The sequence below is a fragment of the Salvelinus namaycush genome, chromosome 18 (assembly GCF_016432855.1).
Source record: "Salvelinus namaycush isolate Seneca chromosome 18, SaNama_1.0, whole genome shotgun sequence".
NCBI classification, from domain to species: domain Eukaryota; kingdom Metazoa; phylum Chordata; class Actinopteri; order Salmoniformes; family Salmonidae; genus Salvelinus; species Salvelinus namaycush.
In genome coordinates this window covers 10,708,465-10,726,036 of record NC_052324.1, presented here as the reverse complement: position 1 = coordinate 10,726,036, position 17,572 = coordinate 10,708,465, and the positions used below count along the sequence as shown (strand labels likewise).

Genomic DNA, 17,572 nt, shown 5'->3' with positions numbered 1-17,572 from the left:
CAATGTTAGGCAAACCATAAACCCGGGCCAGCCCAACATTAATACATTCTTAGAATATCAGGCACGTTTTCCCATTACGTTTTTACGGGGCAGGAGAATTACAGAGGAGTCAAAGTTGAATTAACTCTGATTGCTTTTATTATATTTTTTACATTGCAAACAGTGAAAATAATTGTTCATGCCACAAGATGTACCGGATCCTGGCAAATGGGTTCTGGAACGAAAATGTCCAAAACTGAGAAGTGCCGGACCTGTTCCAGCAGAATCCGGCACAAATTAAGCACTGCAACAATTGACCAATGAAACAAATACCAAAATATATTTTCCCATAAATACAGTGCATGTTTGCAAAATGTAATGTACCCGGTAGGTGCTTGAGAACGGCAAGGTGTTCAGTTACAATCTGAAGATATGCATACCATTGTAACATACGCCACTCTCCCGCTTTAAAATGTGTGTTGTGTTTATAGGGGGCAAATGGTCCCTTTTATTTCCCCCCTATTTATTTATGGTGGAATTGAATATTATTGAAAACTGACCCGAACCATTTCCCCATTTGTCTATTTGGTTGGTTTCAATGACAACAAGGTCAGATTCCCCTTTATGAAAGACACATATTCAAGAACATATTGAGGGCAAATCTAGAACAATAAAATGTGAATACTGAATAATCGGATCTAACCCATCAGCCCTGCCAATATTAGAAAGTGATACTCTTGTATTTTCGAAATAAAGACCAAATTAAAAAGGTGTCTGTTGTATTGCTTTATTAAGAATGTTGTTCCCTATGTTAATATTTAAAAAATTATATCTTGATGTGCAGCATTCTGCTTTTGTTTTCAAGCCATTTTATCATCTCTATTTTACATCCACTTTACAGTAAAGTCATGATAGTAACAACGGATAATGTGTATAATAAATGTGGGTGTGTCATTTTGTCTGTACGTGTGTAGCTGCACAGTAACTTAGTTCAGTATCTCTGCATACAAAGATTTTTCGTGAGCCGCCTGATCCCACGAGTTTACATGAACAACGGTGATCCCACGAGTTTACACGAACAGGGGTAATCAGTGTGGAATTTACAGTGCCTTCATGAAGTATTCACACTCCTTGACACCCTGAATTTAATATGGGTTAAACTGAGATTTTGTGTCACAGGCCTACCCCATAATGTCAAGGTGTAATTATGTTTTTCGAAATAGTTTACAAATTAATTAAAAATTAAAAGCTGAAATGTCTTGAGTCAATGGGTTTTCAACCTCTTTGTTATGGCAAGTATAAATACGTTCAGGAGTAAAAATGTGCTTAACAAGTCACTTAAGGAATTGCATGGACTCACTCTGTGTGCAATAATGGTGTTTAACATTATTTTTGAATGACTACCTCATCTCTGTACACCACACATACAATTATCTGTAAGGTCCCTCAGTTGAGCAGTGAATTTCAAACACCTGAATCAACCACAAAGACCAGGAAGGTTTTCCAATGCCTCACGAAGAAGGGCACCCATTGGTAGATGGGTAAAAATGATCTGACATTAAATATGTTTTTTTAAATTATTTATCTAGGCAAGTCAGTTAAGAATAAATTCTTATTTACAACGCCGGCCTACACCGGCCAAACCCAAACAATGCGGGCTGGTTGTGATACAGCCTGGATTTGAACCGGGGTGTCCTGTAGTGACACCTCTAGCACTGAGATGCAGTGCCGTAGATTGCTGCGCCACTCGGGAGCCTATGGTGAGCATGGTGAAGTTATTAATTACACTATGAATGGTGTATCAATACACCCAGTTACTACACAGATACAGGCGTCCTTCCTAACTCAATTGTCAGAGAGGAAGAATACCTCTCATGGATTTCACCATAAGGCTAAAGAAATGTACTTTATGTCATGAATACAAACCGTTATGTTTGGGGCAAATCCAACACAACACATCATTGAGTACTACTCTTCGAATTTTCAAGCATGGTGGTGGCTGCATCATGTTATGAGTATGCTTGCAATCGTTAATGACGAGGGAGTTTATAGGATAAAAAGAAATGGAATAAAGATAAGCACATGCAAAATCCTAGAGGAGAACCTGGTTCAGTCTGCATTCCAACAGATACTGGGAGACAAATTCACCTTTCAGCAGGACAATAACCTAAAACACAAGGCCAAATATACACTGGAGTTGCTTACCAAGAAGACATTGAATGTTCCTGAGTGGCCTAGTTACAGTTTTAACTTAAATAGGCTTGAAAATCTATGGAAAGACATGAAAATGGCTGTTTAGCAATAGTCAACAACCAACTTGACAGAGCTTGAAAAAAAAAGTGCAAATATTGTACAATCCAGGTGTGCAAAGCTCTTAGAGACTTATCCAGAAAGACTCACAGCTGTAATCACTGCCATAGGTAATACTAACATGTATTGACTCAGGGGGTGAATACTTATATATAAATTAGATATTTATGTTCATTTTAAATACATTTGTAAAAATGTTTTTTTTAAAACATGTTTTTGTCTTTATGGGGTATTGTGTGTAGATGGGTGAGAAAAACATATATTTAATCAGTTTTGAATTCAGGCTGTAACACAACAAAATGTGGAATAAGTCAAGGGGTAGGAATACTTTCTGAAGGCATAGACCAGAGGAACATACTGTATGTACAGTACTTGAGGAAAAAAACGTTTCATTTTCTGGCGACCACACACGATGACGTGCGGATAAAGCGAAGAGAAAAGCGAGCAACTCACGTTCTTACTGTGATTGGCTAAATATTCCCCATTGAGAGCCAATGGATGAGACTCTTTGTTGTTCATGGGAAATGATGTTCTAATACATTTCAAGATAAATTGGGAACTATAAGAAACTCTATTGTATGAACTACAACTTCCAGCAACAATTTCAGGGGCGTGGGCGATTTGTGACACTTTTTGTTTTGCTGCAAGAAAAACATTACGATTGTTGTAGCTAGTAAATGCCACTTTTTGGTAAGATAGATATTAATGGTATATACATTGTTGGAGTATTCTTGTTTTTTTTTTAGATAGAGGGGAACATATTAAAGATTTATCATCCTGATGTATTTATTTGTAGCTTGCTGGCTATTCAGTGGCCGTTAACTAGCTAGCTTAGCTAGCTAGCCGGTTAGGGTAACGTTAGCTAAGTAAGTTACATCGCCTATTCTTGGTTGCCCTTTCGCCAGTAAAAAGGACGATTTTAAAATGAAAGGAAAGCTTAGCTAACTGAATGACAAACAGTGTATCTGCAAATTCATCTAGTAACTGTATCAGCATAATCCCAGGGTGGGTGGCTTTTGACCTAGAGGGCACGGTCTTGCTATGGACAGCTAAGAGGAGATTGGTCGGATGTGATGGTTATGTAACAATGTCTTGTAAATCCACCAAAGTTGCACCAAGTGTTGATTTCGATCATAGCTGCTCGGACAGTGTGGAATATTTGACACTTAATTTCGGCCCATTCGAGACTGTCCATCGCTGGAGAAGGCTTCCACCGTGTGATGAGTTTGTCGGTGCCAGGTGAGTTGACTGCTAATGTCATTACACATTTTTTTGTAGCTAGTGCGGTGCTGACGACAATGTTGTTAGGCTATTCCTTGTGATTGCTGGTGTGACAGTTGCATATGTAAAACATATTTTCAATTCTGCAGACGCAGCAAGCACACTGTTGTGGCATACAGGGATGCCATATATGTATTCGGGGGAGATAATGGGTAAGACATGTTTGAGTCACATATTCATGTCCCATATCATGGTTGCATTGCAATGTTGGGGTCGTGTGGAAATCCTCAGTGATCTAACTAAGCCCCTATTAACTTCCGACAGGAAAAACATGCTGAATGACTTGTTGCGCTTCGATGTGAAGGACTGCTCATGGTGCCGGTAAGAATCACCTTCATCAATTCCTTTAAATATACCGTGCCTTCTGAAAGTATTCACACCCTTCCACATTTTGTTGTGTTACAGCCTCAATTTAAAATGGATTGAATTGCGATTTTTTTTTTGTCAATGGCTTGCACACACTGTATGCACGCACGACTGTATGTCGTTTTGGATAAAAGCGTTTGCTAAATGGCATTTTATTATTATTTTATATATATATAATGTCAAAGTGGTTTTATCTTTTTAGATTTTTTTGGTCAAATTGATTAAAGATTAAAAGCTTAAATGTCTCGAGTCAATAAGTATTCAACCCCTTCGTTATGGCAAGCCTAAATAAGTTCAGGAGTCAACATTTGCTTAACAGGTCACATAAGGGGATGGTGCCGACCAGAGAGGGATGCCTTGCTTCTAGCTCTTAGGAAACTTTGCAGTATTTCGTTTTTTTATGTTTTATTTCTCACATTATTAGCCCAGAAAATGTTTTTTGTTACTACATACAGCCGGGACATTTTTACAAGCGTTTCGCTACACTCGCAATAACATCTGCTAAACACAGATCAAATCAAATTTTATTGGTCACATAAGTTGCATGGACTCACTCTTGTGCAATAATAGTGTTTAACATAATTTTTGAATGACTATCTCATCTCTGTACCTTACACATACAATTATTTTTAAGGTCCCTCAGTCGAGCAGTGAATTTCAAACACAGATTCAACCACAAAGTCCAGGGAACTTTTCAAATGCCTCGCAAAGTGCACCTATGGAAGAAAACATTTTATATCCATTTGAGCATGGTGAAGTTATTAATTACACTTCGGATGGTTTATCAATACACCCAGTCACTACAAATAAACATGCGTCCTTCTTAACTCAAGGGAAGGAAAACGCTCAGGGATTTCACCATGAGGCCAATGGTAACTTTAAAACAGTTCCAGAGTTTAATGGCTGTGACAGGAGAAAACTGAGGATGGATCAACAACCATGTAGCTACTCCAAAATACTAACCTAATTGACAGAGTGAAAAGAAGGAAGTCTGTACAGAATACAAATATTTCAAAACAATATTCTGTTTGGAACAAGGCACTAAAGTAATACTGCACTAAAGTAATACTGCAAAGAATGTGGCAAAGCAATTCACTTTTTGTCCTGAATACAAAGTGTTATGTTTGGGGCAAACCCAAAACAACACAAGAAGACAGTGAATGTTACTGAGTGGCTGAGTAACAGTTTTGACTTAAATCTAGTTGAAAATCTATGGCAAGATGTGAAAATGGTTCTATAGCAATGATCAACAACCAATTTGACAGAGCTTGAAGAATTTTGAAAATAATAATGGGCAAATGTTGCACAATCCAGGTGGACTCAAAAGTATTCAACCTGTCTCTAATTATTCTCTCTTGTTTTGGTCTCTCCACAGTAGATATGCTGCCATTCTATCAGTTAAACCAGCTCAAGTAGTAGTTTAGAATTAATCTTCAATCTAAGTTTATATTTTTCCAAAAATTCTTTGAGCAACAGGCTTAAAATGAATCTAGGTTTAAAGTGAAAACTAAACTTAGATTAGAGGAATGATTTAATTTAAAACTAGGTTTAAAATTTGGTGCAACAAGATGAATAGATAAACCTTGATTTAACCCAGTTTAAAAGTTAATCCATGTTGGTGCAACGCACCCTTAGAGACTTGCCCAGAAAGACTCACAGCTGTAATCGCTGCCAATGTGCTGCTACAAAGTATTGCCTCAAGCATGTGAATACTTATGTAAATTAGATTTTCTGTATTTCATTTTCACAACATTTGCAAACATTTCTAAAAACATGTTTTGACTTTGTCGTTGTAGGGTATTGTGCGTAGATGGGTGGGGGGGATATTTAATCCATTTTGAATTCAGGCTGTAACACAACAAATGTGGAATAAGTCAAGGGGTATGAATACTTTCTGATGGCACTGTACATGACACTGTCCATCATATTTGAACTGAGGGCTGACAAACTGAATGTGTTCCAGAGCCTTTACCACTGGCACGCCACCTGCACCCAGGTATCACCATTCTGCCGTGGTGTATGGCAGCAGCATGTTTGTGTTTGGTGAGTTTTTCTTCAATGCCTGCCAGTCTGTGTTCATCTAACTTTACATGTGGTCCATAATAGCCTTAATCTTGTATTTTAACTTTTCAGGGGGCTACACTGGCGATATCTACTCAAACTCCAATCTTAAAAACAAAAATGACCTTTTTGAGTACAAGTTTGCAACAGGACAGTGGACGGAGTGGAAAGTGGAGGGCAGGTAATTTATGATATAGTGAAGTACAATATATACATGTGCTTATCAAAAGATATCACCTCTTAGTCCGTCATATTGCTTCAAGCAGTGGTGTAATCATGTCTTTGTTTATATTTCAGTTTGCCTGTGGCCAGGTCAGCACATGGTGCCACAGTGTACAGTGATAAGCTATGGATATTTGCTGGTTACGATGGAAATGCCAGGTAGGTTTGTTTGACAATTGTCAATAAATATGACACAATGTCCTGATGTTTACATAAAAAGATAACTGATTTCATGGTTTTCCCTACCTGCAGGTTAAATGACATGTGGACCATCAGTCTTCAGGACCGAGAGCATGCTTGTTGGGAGGAGGTTATTATGCAGAACCTTCTCTTAGCGAAGGGACACACACAGGAGAATCTTCAAGCACACTCACGTTTATAGAAACACAACCAACCACACATAATGCATATACATACAGTGCCTTTGGAAAGTGTTCAGACCCCTTGACTTTTTCCACATTTTGTTACGTTACAGCCTTACTCTAAAATTGATTAAAACATGTTTTTCCCTCAATCTACACACAATACCCCATAATGATAAAGCAAAAACCGGTTTTTAGACATTTTTGATAATTTATAATTAAAAATAAACGATCACATTTATATTAGTATTCAGACCCTTTACTCAGTACTTTGTTGAAGCACCTTTGGCAGTGATTACAGCACAGACTCTTCTTGGGTATGATGCTTGGCACACCTGTATTTGGGGGAGTTTTTCCCATTCTACTTTGCAGATCCTCAACCTCTGTCCGGTTGGATGGGGAGCGTTGTTGCACAGCTATTTTCACGTCTCTCCAGAGATGTTAGATCGGGTTCATTTCCAGTCTCTGGCTGGGCCACTCAAGGACATCCAGAGACTTGTCCCGAAACTACTCCTGCGCTGTCTTGGCTGTGTGCTTAGGGTCATTGTCCTGTTGGAAGGTGAACCATCACCCCAGTCTGAGGTCCTGAGCGCTCTGGAGCAGGTTTTCATCAAGGATCTCTTTGTACTTTGCTCCGTTCATCTTTCCCTCGATCCTGATCAGTGTCCCAGTCCCTTCCGCTGAAAAACATCCCCACAGCATGATGCTGCCACCACAATGCTTCACCGTAGGGATGGTGCCAGGTTTCCTCCAGACGTGATGCTTGGCATTCAGACCAGAGAGTTCAATCTTGGTTTCATCAGACCATATAATCTTGTTTCTCATGGTCTGAGAGTCTTTAGGTGCCTTTTGGCAAACTCCAAGTGGGCTGTCATGTGCCTTTTACTGAGGAGAGGCTTCCGTCTGGCCACTCTACCATAAACGCCTGCTTTGGTGAAGTGCTGCAGAGATGTGAGAACCTTCCAGAAGGACAACCATCTCCATAGAGGAACTCTGGAGCTCTGTCAGAGTGACCATCAGATTCTTAGTCACCTCCATGACCATGGTCCTTCTCCCCCGATTCCTCAGTTTGGCCGGGCGGTCAGCTCCAGGAAGAGTCATGGTGGTTCTAAACTTCTTCCATTTAAGAATGATGGCAGCCACTGTGTTCTTGGGGATCTTCAATACTGCAGAAAATGTTTGGTACCCTTCCCCAGATCTGTGCCTCGACACAATCCTGTCTCGGTGCTCTACGGACAATTTCTTCGACCTCATGGCTTGGTTTTTGCTCTGTCATGCACTGTCAACTGTGGGACCTTTTATATAGACAGGTATGTACCTTTCCAAATCATGTCCAATTTAATTTACCACAGGTGGACTGCAATCATGTAGAAACATCTGCATGATGATCAATGGAAACAGGATGCACCTGAATTCAATTTCAAGTGTCATAGCAAAGGGTCTGAATACTTATGTAAATTAGGTATTTCTGTTTTTATTTTTTATAAATTTGCAAAAATTTCGAATAACCTGTTTTCGCTTTGTCTTTATGGGATATTGTGTGTGAGGATTTAAAAAATATATATAATCCATGTTAGCATAAGACTAATGTTACAAAATGTGGAAAAAGTCAAGGGGTCTGAATATGTTCCGAAGGCACTGTACATGGCAAAAAAAATGCATAGGAAAGCAAATGCTGATGTCGTTTTTGTGGTGTCTCAGATTGAACAGAGCGGTGAGATCCCTCCCTCCTGCTGCAACTTCCCTGTAGCCGTGTGCAGGGACAAGATGTTTGTGTTCTCCGGCCAGAGTGGAGCCAAGATCACCAACAACCTCTTCCAGTTTGAGTTCAAGGGCCACATGTGAGTAAGCCAGATCAGACTGAACGTTAATAAAGCCATTCTGAATGAGTAGACACAAAAGAGAGGCATTTAATGACACTACGAAGGGAGTGCTGTTGATGTCCGAGGGTCAGATGACCGAGATTCTGTCTTGTCGATCCTCCCGTCACGCCCAGGTGGACACGCATCCCGACTGAACACCTGTTGCGGGGCTCTCCCCCGCCCCCCCAGAGGCGCTATGGCCACACCATGGTGGCCTTCGACCGTCACCTGTACGTGTTTGGAGGCGCGGCCGACAACACGCTGCCCAACGAGCTGCACTCCTACGACGTGGACTCCCAGACCTGGGAGGTGATCCAGCCCAGCCTGGACAGCGAGGTATGTGCTCAGCGGGTGTCCACTGGTCACCGAGTAGGGCCCCTAGTTATTAGTACTGATTAGTCTTAAACCCATTCCCAAATCCACTCCTAGCCCCTACCCCCGTGCAGTTGTAGAGAATGTGATTGGTGTAAGCAATTTGGGATTAGTTCCATTTTGCCCTCTGATAGGGGCTAGGTGGAGTTTTCTCCATATTGCTTAAACCTATCAAATAATCTCAGATGTCCAGAAGTGCCTAGGGTGGAAGGGCTTAGGGGTTGTAATGTATTCTCTATACCCGAAAATAAGTGAAAACGTGGCATGTTTGCATTGTCGGGTGCATTGTCATATATTTGGGCGTAGCCCTAATTTGATGTCAGAGGTACGCATGTGTCTGTATTGATCGGGCTGCCAGTACTACAGAACATTAGAGAGATGAGTTGCATAGCAAGCATGAAAAAAGACGGCAACTTTAATAAGCTCCCGCAGTGATTTATTGAGAGGCACACCTAACATACAACTTTGTGTGCGTCTCAATAAATCACTGTGGGAGTGTATCAGAGTTGCGGACATAACTTCAGATTCTTTTTTTCTTATTTTCATCCAGCACCTTAAAGGAAAATTCCACCCCAAAACGATCTTTTGGTATTTGTTTCATTAGTTCATTGTTGATATAGCCAACAAAATGTTTTGTACGTCAGCAATCAAGTGTTCTATATATATATATATATATATATAACAGAAATACAGCCTGTATGATGCAAAATACAACATCATAATGCATCATACCGGCTGTATTTCTCTATGTTAAAAGTTATATATCTTGAAAACTTGATTGCTGACATACAAAACATTTTGGTACTATATCAACAATGCACGAATTAAACAAATACCAAAAGATAGTTTTTGGGTGGAGTTTCCCATTAAGATATGTGCATATTTTTTGCATACGATCCATTTACATTTGTGCCATTGATTTACATGTATATGTTTTGAAGTCCCACTGCTCTCTACCTTTTCCAGGATCCCCTTGGAAACGAGATGACCTCATCTCAAGGGTCAATCCTGGTAAAATATCTTTAATCAAATAGAAAAATGTCTCTTTGTGTTTGCTCTCTCTCGTCTTGTAAGCTGCCCCCGCCGTAGCTTTTCTTCTCCATACAGTTACAGCTCAAAACAAACACAAGAAACAACCGCTGTTTGATTTACGCCAATCTGGGTGGTTCTCCTTCTCCTCCTCGCACATACCCTCCCTTCTGAGTACTCAAAAACAGAAACAAACCATCTCCAGAGGAAATACAAAATAAGCTACAGAGTGCAGCTTTAAGAACATCATTCTGTATATAGTCTGAATGGAATAGCTCAACAAGCCACTGGTTAGGCATGCGCATAATTGGGGAGCAAAATAATAAGGTATGGCCAAAGACCCCATAGACTAATTGATTGTCCACCTTGGATCGTCCTTCGCCTATAGACCTGTGTCTATGGCGGTATGAGCCACTAACTGCTGGGTCATATTCATTAGGGCACATAGTCACAAAAATGCTTTAAAACGTTGTGCAAAGGAAAACAAAAATGTTCAGGTCAGGTAGTCCCTCCTTGTTTCATTTAGTTTTCTTCTGTTTGGTGCCTAATGAACACGACCTAGGGGATTTCTAAAACATGGCTGAGGAGGAAAAAGCCATTGCATCTCTTGTCTCTTGCATCACGAACTGACCTCATCCGCTTTCCTCTCTTTCTAGTCATTTTGAAGGGATCTTCAGCTAAACCAGTGGGGGTCTCGTTTGTCCATGTTGTTCTAATCACTCCCTCTCTCTCTCCCATCCTCTCTCTCCCTCTAGATGCCCAGTGGAAGACTTTTCCATGCGGCCGCTGTGATCCAGGATGCCATGTACATCTTTGGGGGAACGGTGGACAATAATGTGCGCAGCGGGGAGATGTACAGATTCCAGGTGGGCGTCTGTGGGAGTTGAAAAGCATTTTAAGGTCAAAACACACAATCAGCTACCCTACGTGTCACTGTGTTGCTCTGCATGATGGGTACAATCGAAGTATTGATTGAAGAAAATGAAATAGGTTAAATAGGACTATTTAGTCACTCACTACCCATATTAACCCTTATGAACTTTTGTTATTCTTTTCCATCAGTTTTCTTGCTACCCAAAGTGCACGCTCCACGAGGACTATGGCAAGCTGTTTGAGAACCGTCAGTTTTGCGATGTGGAGTTCATCCTGGGAGAGGTGGGTCCTCACAGCCATCTACGTGCTGCTGGGAGACTGAGCTGAGATTTTTAAAAATAGGCACCAAGTGAAAAAAATGAAAAAGAAAAAAAACGGACTGGAACAGGGACTTGTCTAATAAGAAACGCTCATTTTCGTCTTCCTTTGCGAAACGTTTTAAAACGTTTCCTGTTGCATGCCCTAATGAGCACGACCCTGCCTCGTAGAGGACAAAGGTGGATCAGCTGCCTTTTTAAGTGATTGTTCAGCTTTCTGCTTCCTTTTCTCTTTTTTTCCTCTTTATTTTGACCTCCGCTCTCTTTCTCACTCCCTTTTCTTTCTCCGACTGCAGAGGGAGGAGAGAGTCCTTGGTCATATTGCCATCGTGACTGCAAGATGCCAGTGGCTGAGAAAGAAGATCCTGCAGGCCCGGGATAGACAGAGACAGGTCAGTGGAGAGAGCTTGGGTCCTCTTCTCACCTTCGTCTTTCTTTAGTCGTCAGTCTCCCATGTATAATGACATGGTCGAGCAGACACACACTTACAGAACTGTCAACATTATTCAGTATCATGTGGCCCATGCAGGAATTGAACCCACATTGCTGGTGTTGCCAGCACCACGCCCTTAACCCACTGAGCCAATGGGATGACCATTTCCTAATTATTTGAATGTAACACACATGGGGCTGATTCCCGTGCCTCAGATTGAACCTAGCTCTGGACTAAAAAGCCTTTTCAATGGAGAACCTTCATTGAAAGGGCTTTTTTTGTCCAGGACTAGGCTTAATATGTCTGGGAAACTAGCCCATGAAATAGTGACTGGTAGTAAGTGTCCTATATCTGTGTGCAGAGGATTAAACAACAGGAGAACAGTGAGGAGGGGGGCGAGGAGGGGGCGGGGGCCGGAGGTGCCAGGGATATCCCAGGGGGCACCAGGACTTCGGGGAACCAACCCATGCTGGAGGTGCACATCAGAGAGGCCGAGGCCCAGCCCTTCGAGGTGTTGATGCAGTTCCTGTACACAGACAAGATCCAGTACCCGCGCAGAGGTCAGAGTTCACCCACTGCTTCCTCATACCTATTCATAACCAAATCAACCCTTAGCTCCCAGCCCCCAGGGCACCCCTATCAGAAGGCAAGGTGGAGAATTACCATATTGCTTGAACCCAGCCACTCCTCTCAGGTCAACAGGAGTGCACAGGGGGTAAGAGCTAGGGGGTCGATTTGGGATTAGGGAAATATTTACCCACACATACTGCATATGAAACCTCTTCAAAAGAGCACATAAATTGTACTTGTCTTTCTTGGATAGTGGCTATTTTTAAGATCCTCTGCAAATGACTAAAATGTCGATGTTTTCTTGGACTCTCCTCAGGTCACGTCCAGGATGTTCTGCTAATCATGGATGTCTACAAGCTGGCTCTGAGCTTCAAGCTGTCGCGGCTTGAGCAGCTGTGTGTGCAGTACATCGAGGCGTCAGTGGACCTCCAGAACGTTCTGAGCGTGTGCGAACAAGCCAACAAGCTGCAGCTGGATCAGCTCAAGGTAGGACGACCCAAAAGAGGGTTTTGCTAATTCCAGGTTGTAAAATCAAGCATTAGCAAAAAAAATGATTCTGTCAATAATCTATCGCTCACACGACCTGTTCTTCTGTCCCACCATAGGAGCACTGTCTTAACTTTGTGGTGAAGGAGACTCACTTTAACCAGGTGATCATGACCAAGGAGTTTGAGCACCTGTCCACCCCTCTGATCGTGGAGATAGTCCGGCGAAAGCAGCAGCCCCCCCCCAGGGTGTACTCTGATCAGCCCGTGGACATCGGCACCTCCCTGGTGCAGGACATGAAGGCCTACTTGGAGGGCGGCGGCCTGGACTTCTGTGACATCGTCCTGCTATTGGACGGACACCCGCGGCCCGCCCATAAAGCTATACTAGCCGCCCGCTCAAGGTACTGTCACTGTACAGGGCTGTGATCAGTGGGGAGAAACGTTTTGACATGGATATCCTAACTGATCCCCCCCCCCCCCCCCCCATTGCAAAACCTTGTTGCGGTAACGTCTCGTGCCCTACTGAACACGACCCAGGTCTATTTGAACCCCACACGTGGACTACCACAACCTCTTGATCAGAAGTGGAGATTGATTACACGTGTTGAGCTGCTTTCCCTGGTGTGCGTCCCTTTGTATGTGTGCAGGCTTGTATATGGGGTTGATGTCTCTTTTTCTCTGGACAGCTACTTTGAGGCGATGTTCCGTTCCTTCATGCCCGAGGACGGCCAGGTGAACATCTCCATCGGGGAGATGGTGCCCAGCAAGCAGGCCTTTGAGTCCATGCTCCGCTATATCTACTACGGCGATGTTAACATGCCTCCGGAAGACTCTCTGTATCCTCCCCACTCGGCCCATACGTGGCTAGCATCTTCCACATTCATGTGTTATTGTGTCCAATACTATGGGGGAGCCAATTTGTACAATGCTACACGCATATTGTGTCATTAAAAGTGGCAACACTGATATTTGTGTGCAATGACGGCCTTGACTCTTGATAACAGCTACCTGTTCGCAGCGCCATATTACTATGGTTTCTCCAACAACAGGCTACAGGCCTACTGCAAGCAGAACCTGGAGATGAATGTGACGGTGGAGAACGTCCTCCAGGTATTCTACACCCACCGTTAATCCCCGCTCACCTGTTCTAATCTAGCCTGTAGCTGTATCCTGTTAGTGTGTGCAGCATTCACCCCCCTTCAGTTCCGTGTCCTTCTTTTCAGATCCTGGAGGCGGCGGACAAGACCCAGGCCTGGGACATGAAGAAGCACTGCCTGCACATCATCGTCCACCAGTTCATCAAGGTGGGTGGGCTACTGGTGTCCGGAGCCCTGGGGGGGTGTTGCCTCCCACTCCACAGCTAAGCCCCTGAGGGGAAACTCTGTGGGGAATCCCCCCCCGTTCCCAAATGGATTACCCCAGTCTTCCTCTCTACACAGTGGTTAGAGAAGAGACAGTTTACAGCCAAGCACGCAGTCCAAGCACCTTATCCTTCACACTTGTCGGCTCTCCTTACAGTGCCATTCGGGAATATCTTTTTGTCTTAACTAACCAAGCAAAATACTACGTTCCTCTTTTTTTACGCCAGGGGTCTCAAACTTGCCACCCTCGAGCCAGATGCGGCCCGCATGCCGATTTTCATGCGGCCCGCAGTTGTCTTGGTAATGTCTTACTCGTCAGGGTTTTCAGTTTTGCACTTCTCTGTTTTGATCCGCTATTTTTTTCCACTCCCTCGTTTGGCTTTGCTCGACTACTTTGCTCTTCCTGAGTCTTTGTTTGATCATGACAGTTTTTTTTATTTGTTGCTTCTTTCCTTCCCCCCTCCCCCTCCCTCCCTCCTGAAGGTGTCCAAGCTCCCCAACCTGAGGTCCCTCAGCCAGCTGCTGCTGCTGGACATCATCGAGTCTCTTGCCTCACACATATCAGACAAGCAGTGTGCAGAGATGGGCTCCGACATCTAGGACCAGGCTGCTCACTTCTCCCTACCGAAGCCCTCCGTGTCTGCTCCCTCCCTCTTTAGTCATTCCCTTACACCAGTGGAGGCTGGCGGAAGGAGAAGTGGGGAGGACGGACTCCCCTGCCCTCCCCATTTCTCCTTCCACTAGCAGCCACTGCCTTATTGTGGGCCTTACATAGCGTTTCTTCAACCTTGTCCTAAATGTCAATTTGTATCTATGCTGGGTTACCTTGTATCAGCTCTCTTATTGGAAGATGATCACCTGAATGTGTACATCTGGGCCAGGCTTGAGAATGCTGATCTTCACGATTGCGCTAGCATGAAGTAACCTTCCGTTCATCCTTGTTCAGTTAGCCTGATTTCAGTTAGCATGGTTTATAAGTACCCTTTTCATCTACTTATTTCCTCATATATTCATCTTCTAATTTCAGAAACGGTGTAAAAAAAGAAAGTTGAATTCTCCTGCATAGTAAGAGTACATACCACAGGAGGTTGGTGGCACCTTAGTTGGGGAGAACGGGCTCGTGGGAATGACTGGAGCGGTATCAGTGGAATGGTATCAAATACATCAAACATGGATTCCATGTCTTTAATGCAATTCCATTCGCTAGGTTCCAGCCATTTATTATGAGCCGTCCTCCCCGTTGCAGCCTCCACTGGTACATACTGTATATGTATCTATCATAGAATAATTATTTATGATTGCACTATTACAAAATACATTTGACGAAGTATTGGTCATTATTCCGAGGGGATTCTGTTTCCCTTAGCAACTAATTCAGTGTGTTCATTGAATGGCTAAGTATTTCCCCCCTCTGCTTTGCTGTCAAGATGGTTTCAGATTAGCTATGGCATGTCTAGTACTTGAGTGGTGTTTATCTAAGCTTGGGAGAACCATGTTTTGTTTAACATTGACATTGGAATTGAATGGATATTTAACATTGGCAAACACAGGACCTATATTTCTCAGTCTCTGAACCAGCAGCGGCTGTACAGTTTGCAGAAATAAGCCCACTCAAATACTCTGTTTTAGTTATGACGACATGCTGCTAAGTCAAATGTTTGTTCACGTTGGCGCCGTGTACTCAAAGCTTTAATAAATGACCTATATGAAGTTCATCAATTTGTCTATGTATACTTAGCGTACACCCCATCTTGTCACCCATAATAGGTTAGCTGTGTTTCAATTGTTGTTTTTGCTGTGAGGGAGATTATCAGTAATTTTGTGAAGGCTCCCAAAACCCCAATAAGCAACAATCTAAAGAAGAACACTTTTTGAAGAAAAACATTTATACAGTTTAACTACTAGGTCTCTGTTTCTCCTGCTGTGTACTGTGTAGTAGAAACATTCTAGCACAATGCATCTCTTTCTCTCTTGCTCACCGGCTGCCAGTAGTGTGCAACCAACATTGCCTTTAGCCCATAGAGATAGATACAGAACCCAAGTGCCCAAAACCCTGTTTTAGCATGGGCAGCACCATTGAGGACACATAATTTTGAAGTAGTCAACTGGATAGGTCTTCTTATGGGTTAAGGTTCACATAATTCTAACCAGGTCATTAGCCAATTAATTAGACTCATGAGCAAACGTTCCATAACTGCAGGTGGCAGTAAATCGCCAACCTAGGCTTTATACCTGTTCAAACAACACCCTCCAGGTGGCAGTATGCACCCTTTCAGTTTGTTTACCAACTCATAGAAGAAAATGGACTACTTCAAAATTGAGATGGCCTCAATGGCGCTGACCGTGCGCTCACAGACATAGCATCTTCTAAGCATCACTATGCTTTAGCTGTTGGGCTGCAGCAAGCTGGCGTTAGAAACTTGAAATATTAGACTTTTTGAAATCCAACAGGTTTTGAATCAGGGGACCACTTGAGGGCAATGGTGCACACCAGGCGCTGCACCAAAGCTGAAGGAGACCTTCAAGTCTGCGCAGGTTAATCCTTGACCTTTGTCTAAACAAATTACCAGTGTATTCCAGTAGTGTCAGGTTCGAATGATATGTGGAAGATAAGCTTGCACCCCCCCAAAAATGCATGACATACTGAATTAAATTTTGATATTTCTGTATACCGGTAGTCAACCTTACCTAGGGTTGCAAATATCACATGTAACATATATTGAATAAGATGATAAAAAAATGACAACATTATCCTCAATATAAACCAACTTAGAGAATACCATTGGTGTTTCATATGAGGGTTTCAGCATGAAATATGTCATTATTTTTTACAAACTATGTCAATATGTTTGTTAATGTTTTGGCGTCAAACTGGGAAAGGGGGATACCTAGTCAGTTGTACAACTGAATGCCTTAAACTGAAATGTGTCTTCCGCATTTAACCCAACCCCTCTGAATCAGAGAGGTGCGGGTTGCTGCCTTAATCAACATCCACGTCTTCGGCGCCCGGGGAACAGTCGGTTAACTGCCTTGCTCAGGGGCAGAATGACAGATTTTTACCTTGTTAGCTCGGGGATTCGATCCAGCAACCTTTTGGTGGTGGCAGTTGTGGAAAGTTAATTGAAAATAATGCCATTGTTGATTTCTTTCATTAATTAGGCTATTTTCTCTTGAACCATATGGTATATTTCAGGGGTGTCAAACTTATTCCACGGAGGGCCGACTGTCTGCGGGGTTTGAGTTTTTTCCTTTCAATTAAGACCTAGACAAACAGGTGAAGGGAGTTCCTTACTAATTAGTAATCTTAATTTATCAATCGAGTACAAGGATGGAGTAAAAACCCAGACACTAAGCCCTCTGTGGAATGAGTTTGACATGTGGTCTTTCTACATGAAACTCATGGACACATTAAATTAATACTAAATATGAAAACATTTTTAAAAAGTTAAGTGTAAATTACCAAAATTATGATAGATTGCCATAGACTTTCTGATAATTACTGAATATTCTGGTAAATTACCGGTAGCTTTGCAACCTTAACCTTACCATTCATTTTGGATTTTTGGATCTGCATATAGCTGGGTCTACAAAACATGGCCTAGGATGTGGACTGATCTTGACAAAAGGCCACTTGAGATCTGAAAACATCTGAAGTTTAATATCCGTTTAAGGCTGTGTTGATTTTC

At 42.5% G+C, this 17,572-nt stretch overlaps 1 protein-coding gene across 4 annotated transcripts; it reads left to right on the top strand.

The window, feature by feature from the left end:
* Nucleotides 1-2,905: 2,905 nt before the first annotated feature.
* lztr1 (leucine-zipper-like transcription regulator 1) lies at nt 2,906-15,601 on the top strand. Of its 4 annotated transcripts, XM_039013198.1 has the most exons (21): nt 2,906-2,979; nt 3,399-3,528; nt 3,660-3,722; nt 3,835-3,891; nt 5,900-5,979; nt 6,070-6,178; nt 6,295-6,378; nt 6,472-6,529; nt 8,283-8,422; nt 8,578-8,779; nt 9,782-9,826; nt 10,600-10,710; nt 10,907-10,999; nt 11,331-11,426; nt 11,829-12,027; nt 12,354-12,523; nt 12,643-12,926; nt 13,212-13,361; nt 13,530-13,635; nt 13,749-13,829; nt 14,370-15,601. In XM_039013198.1, the coding sequence occupies exons 1-21, from the start codon at nt 2,967-2,969 to the stop codon at nt 14,484-14,486; spliced, it is 2,388 nt and encodes a 795-aa protein (XP_038869126.1). In that variant the 5' UTR covers nt 2,906-2,966; the 3' UTR covers nt 14,487-15,601. The 4 variants fall into 4 exon arrangements, with proteins under 4 accessions (XP_038869126.1, XP_038869123.1, XP_038869125.1 ...); XM_039013195.1 differs by lacking the exon at nt 2,906-2,979 and having other exon boundaries at nt 2,986-3,528; XM_039013197.1 differs by lacking the exon at nt 2,906-2,979 and having other exon boundaries at nt 2,986-3,528; nt 13,729-13,829; nt 14,370-14,481.
* Nucleotides 15,602-17,572: the final 1,971 nt, after the last annotated feature.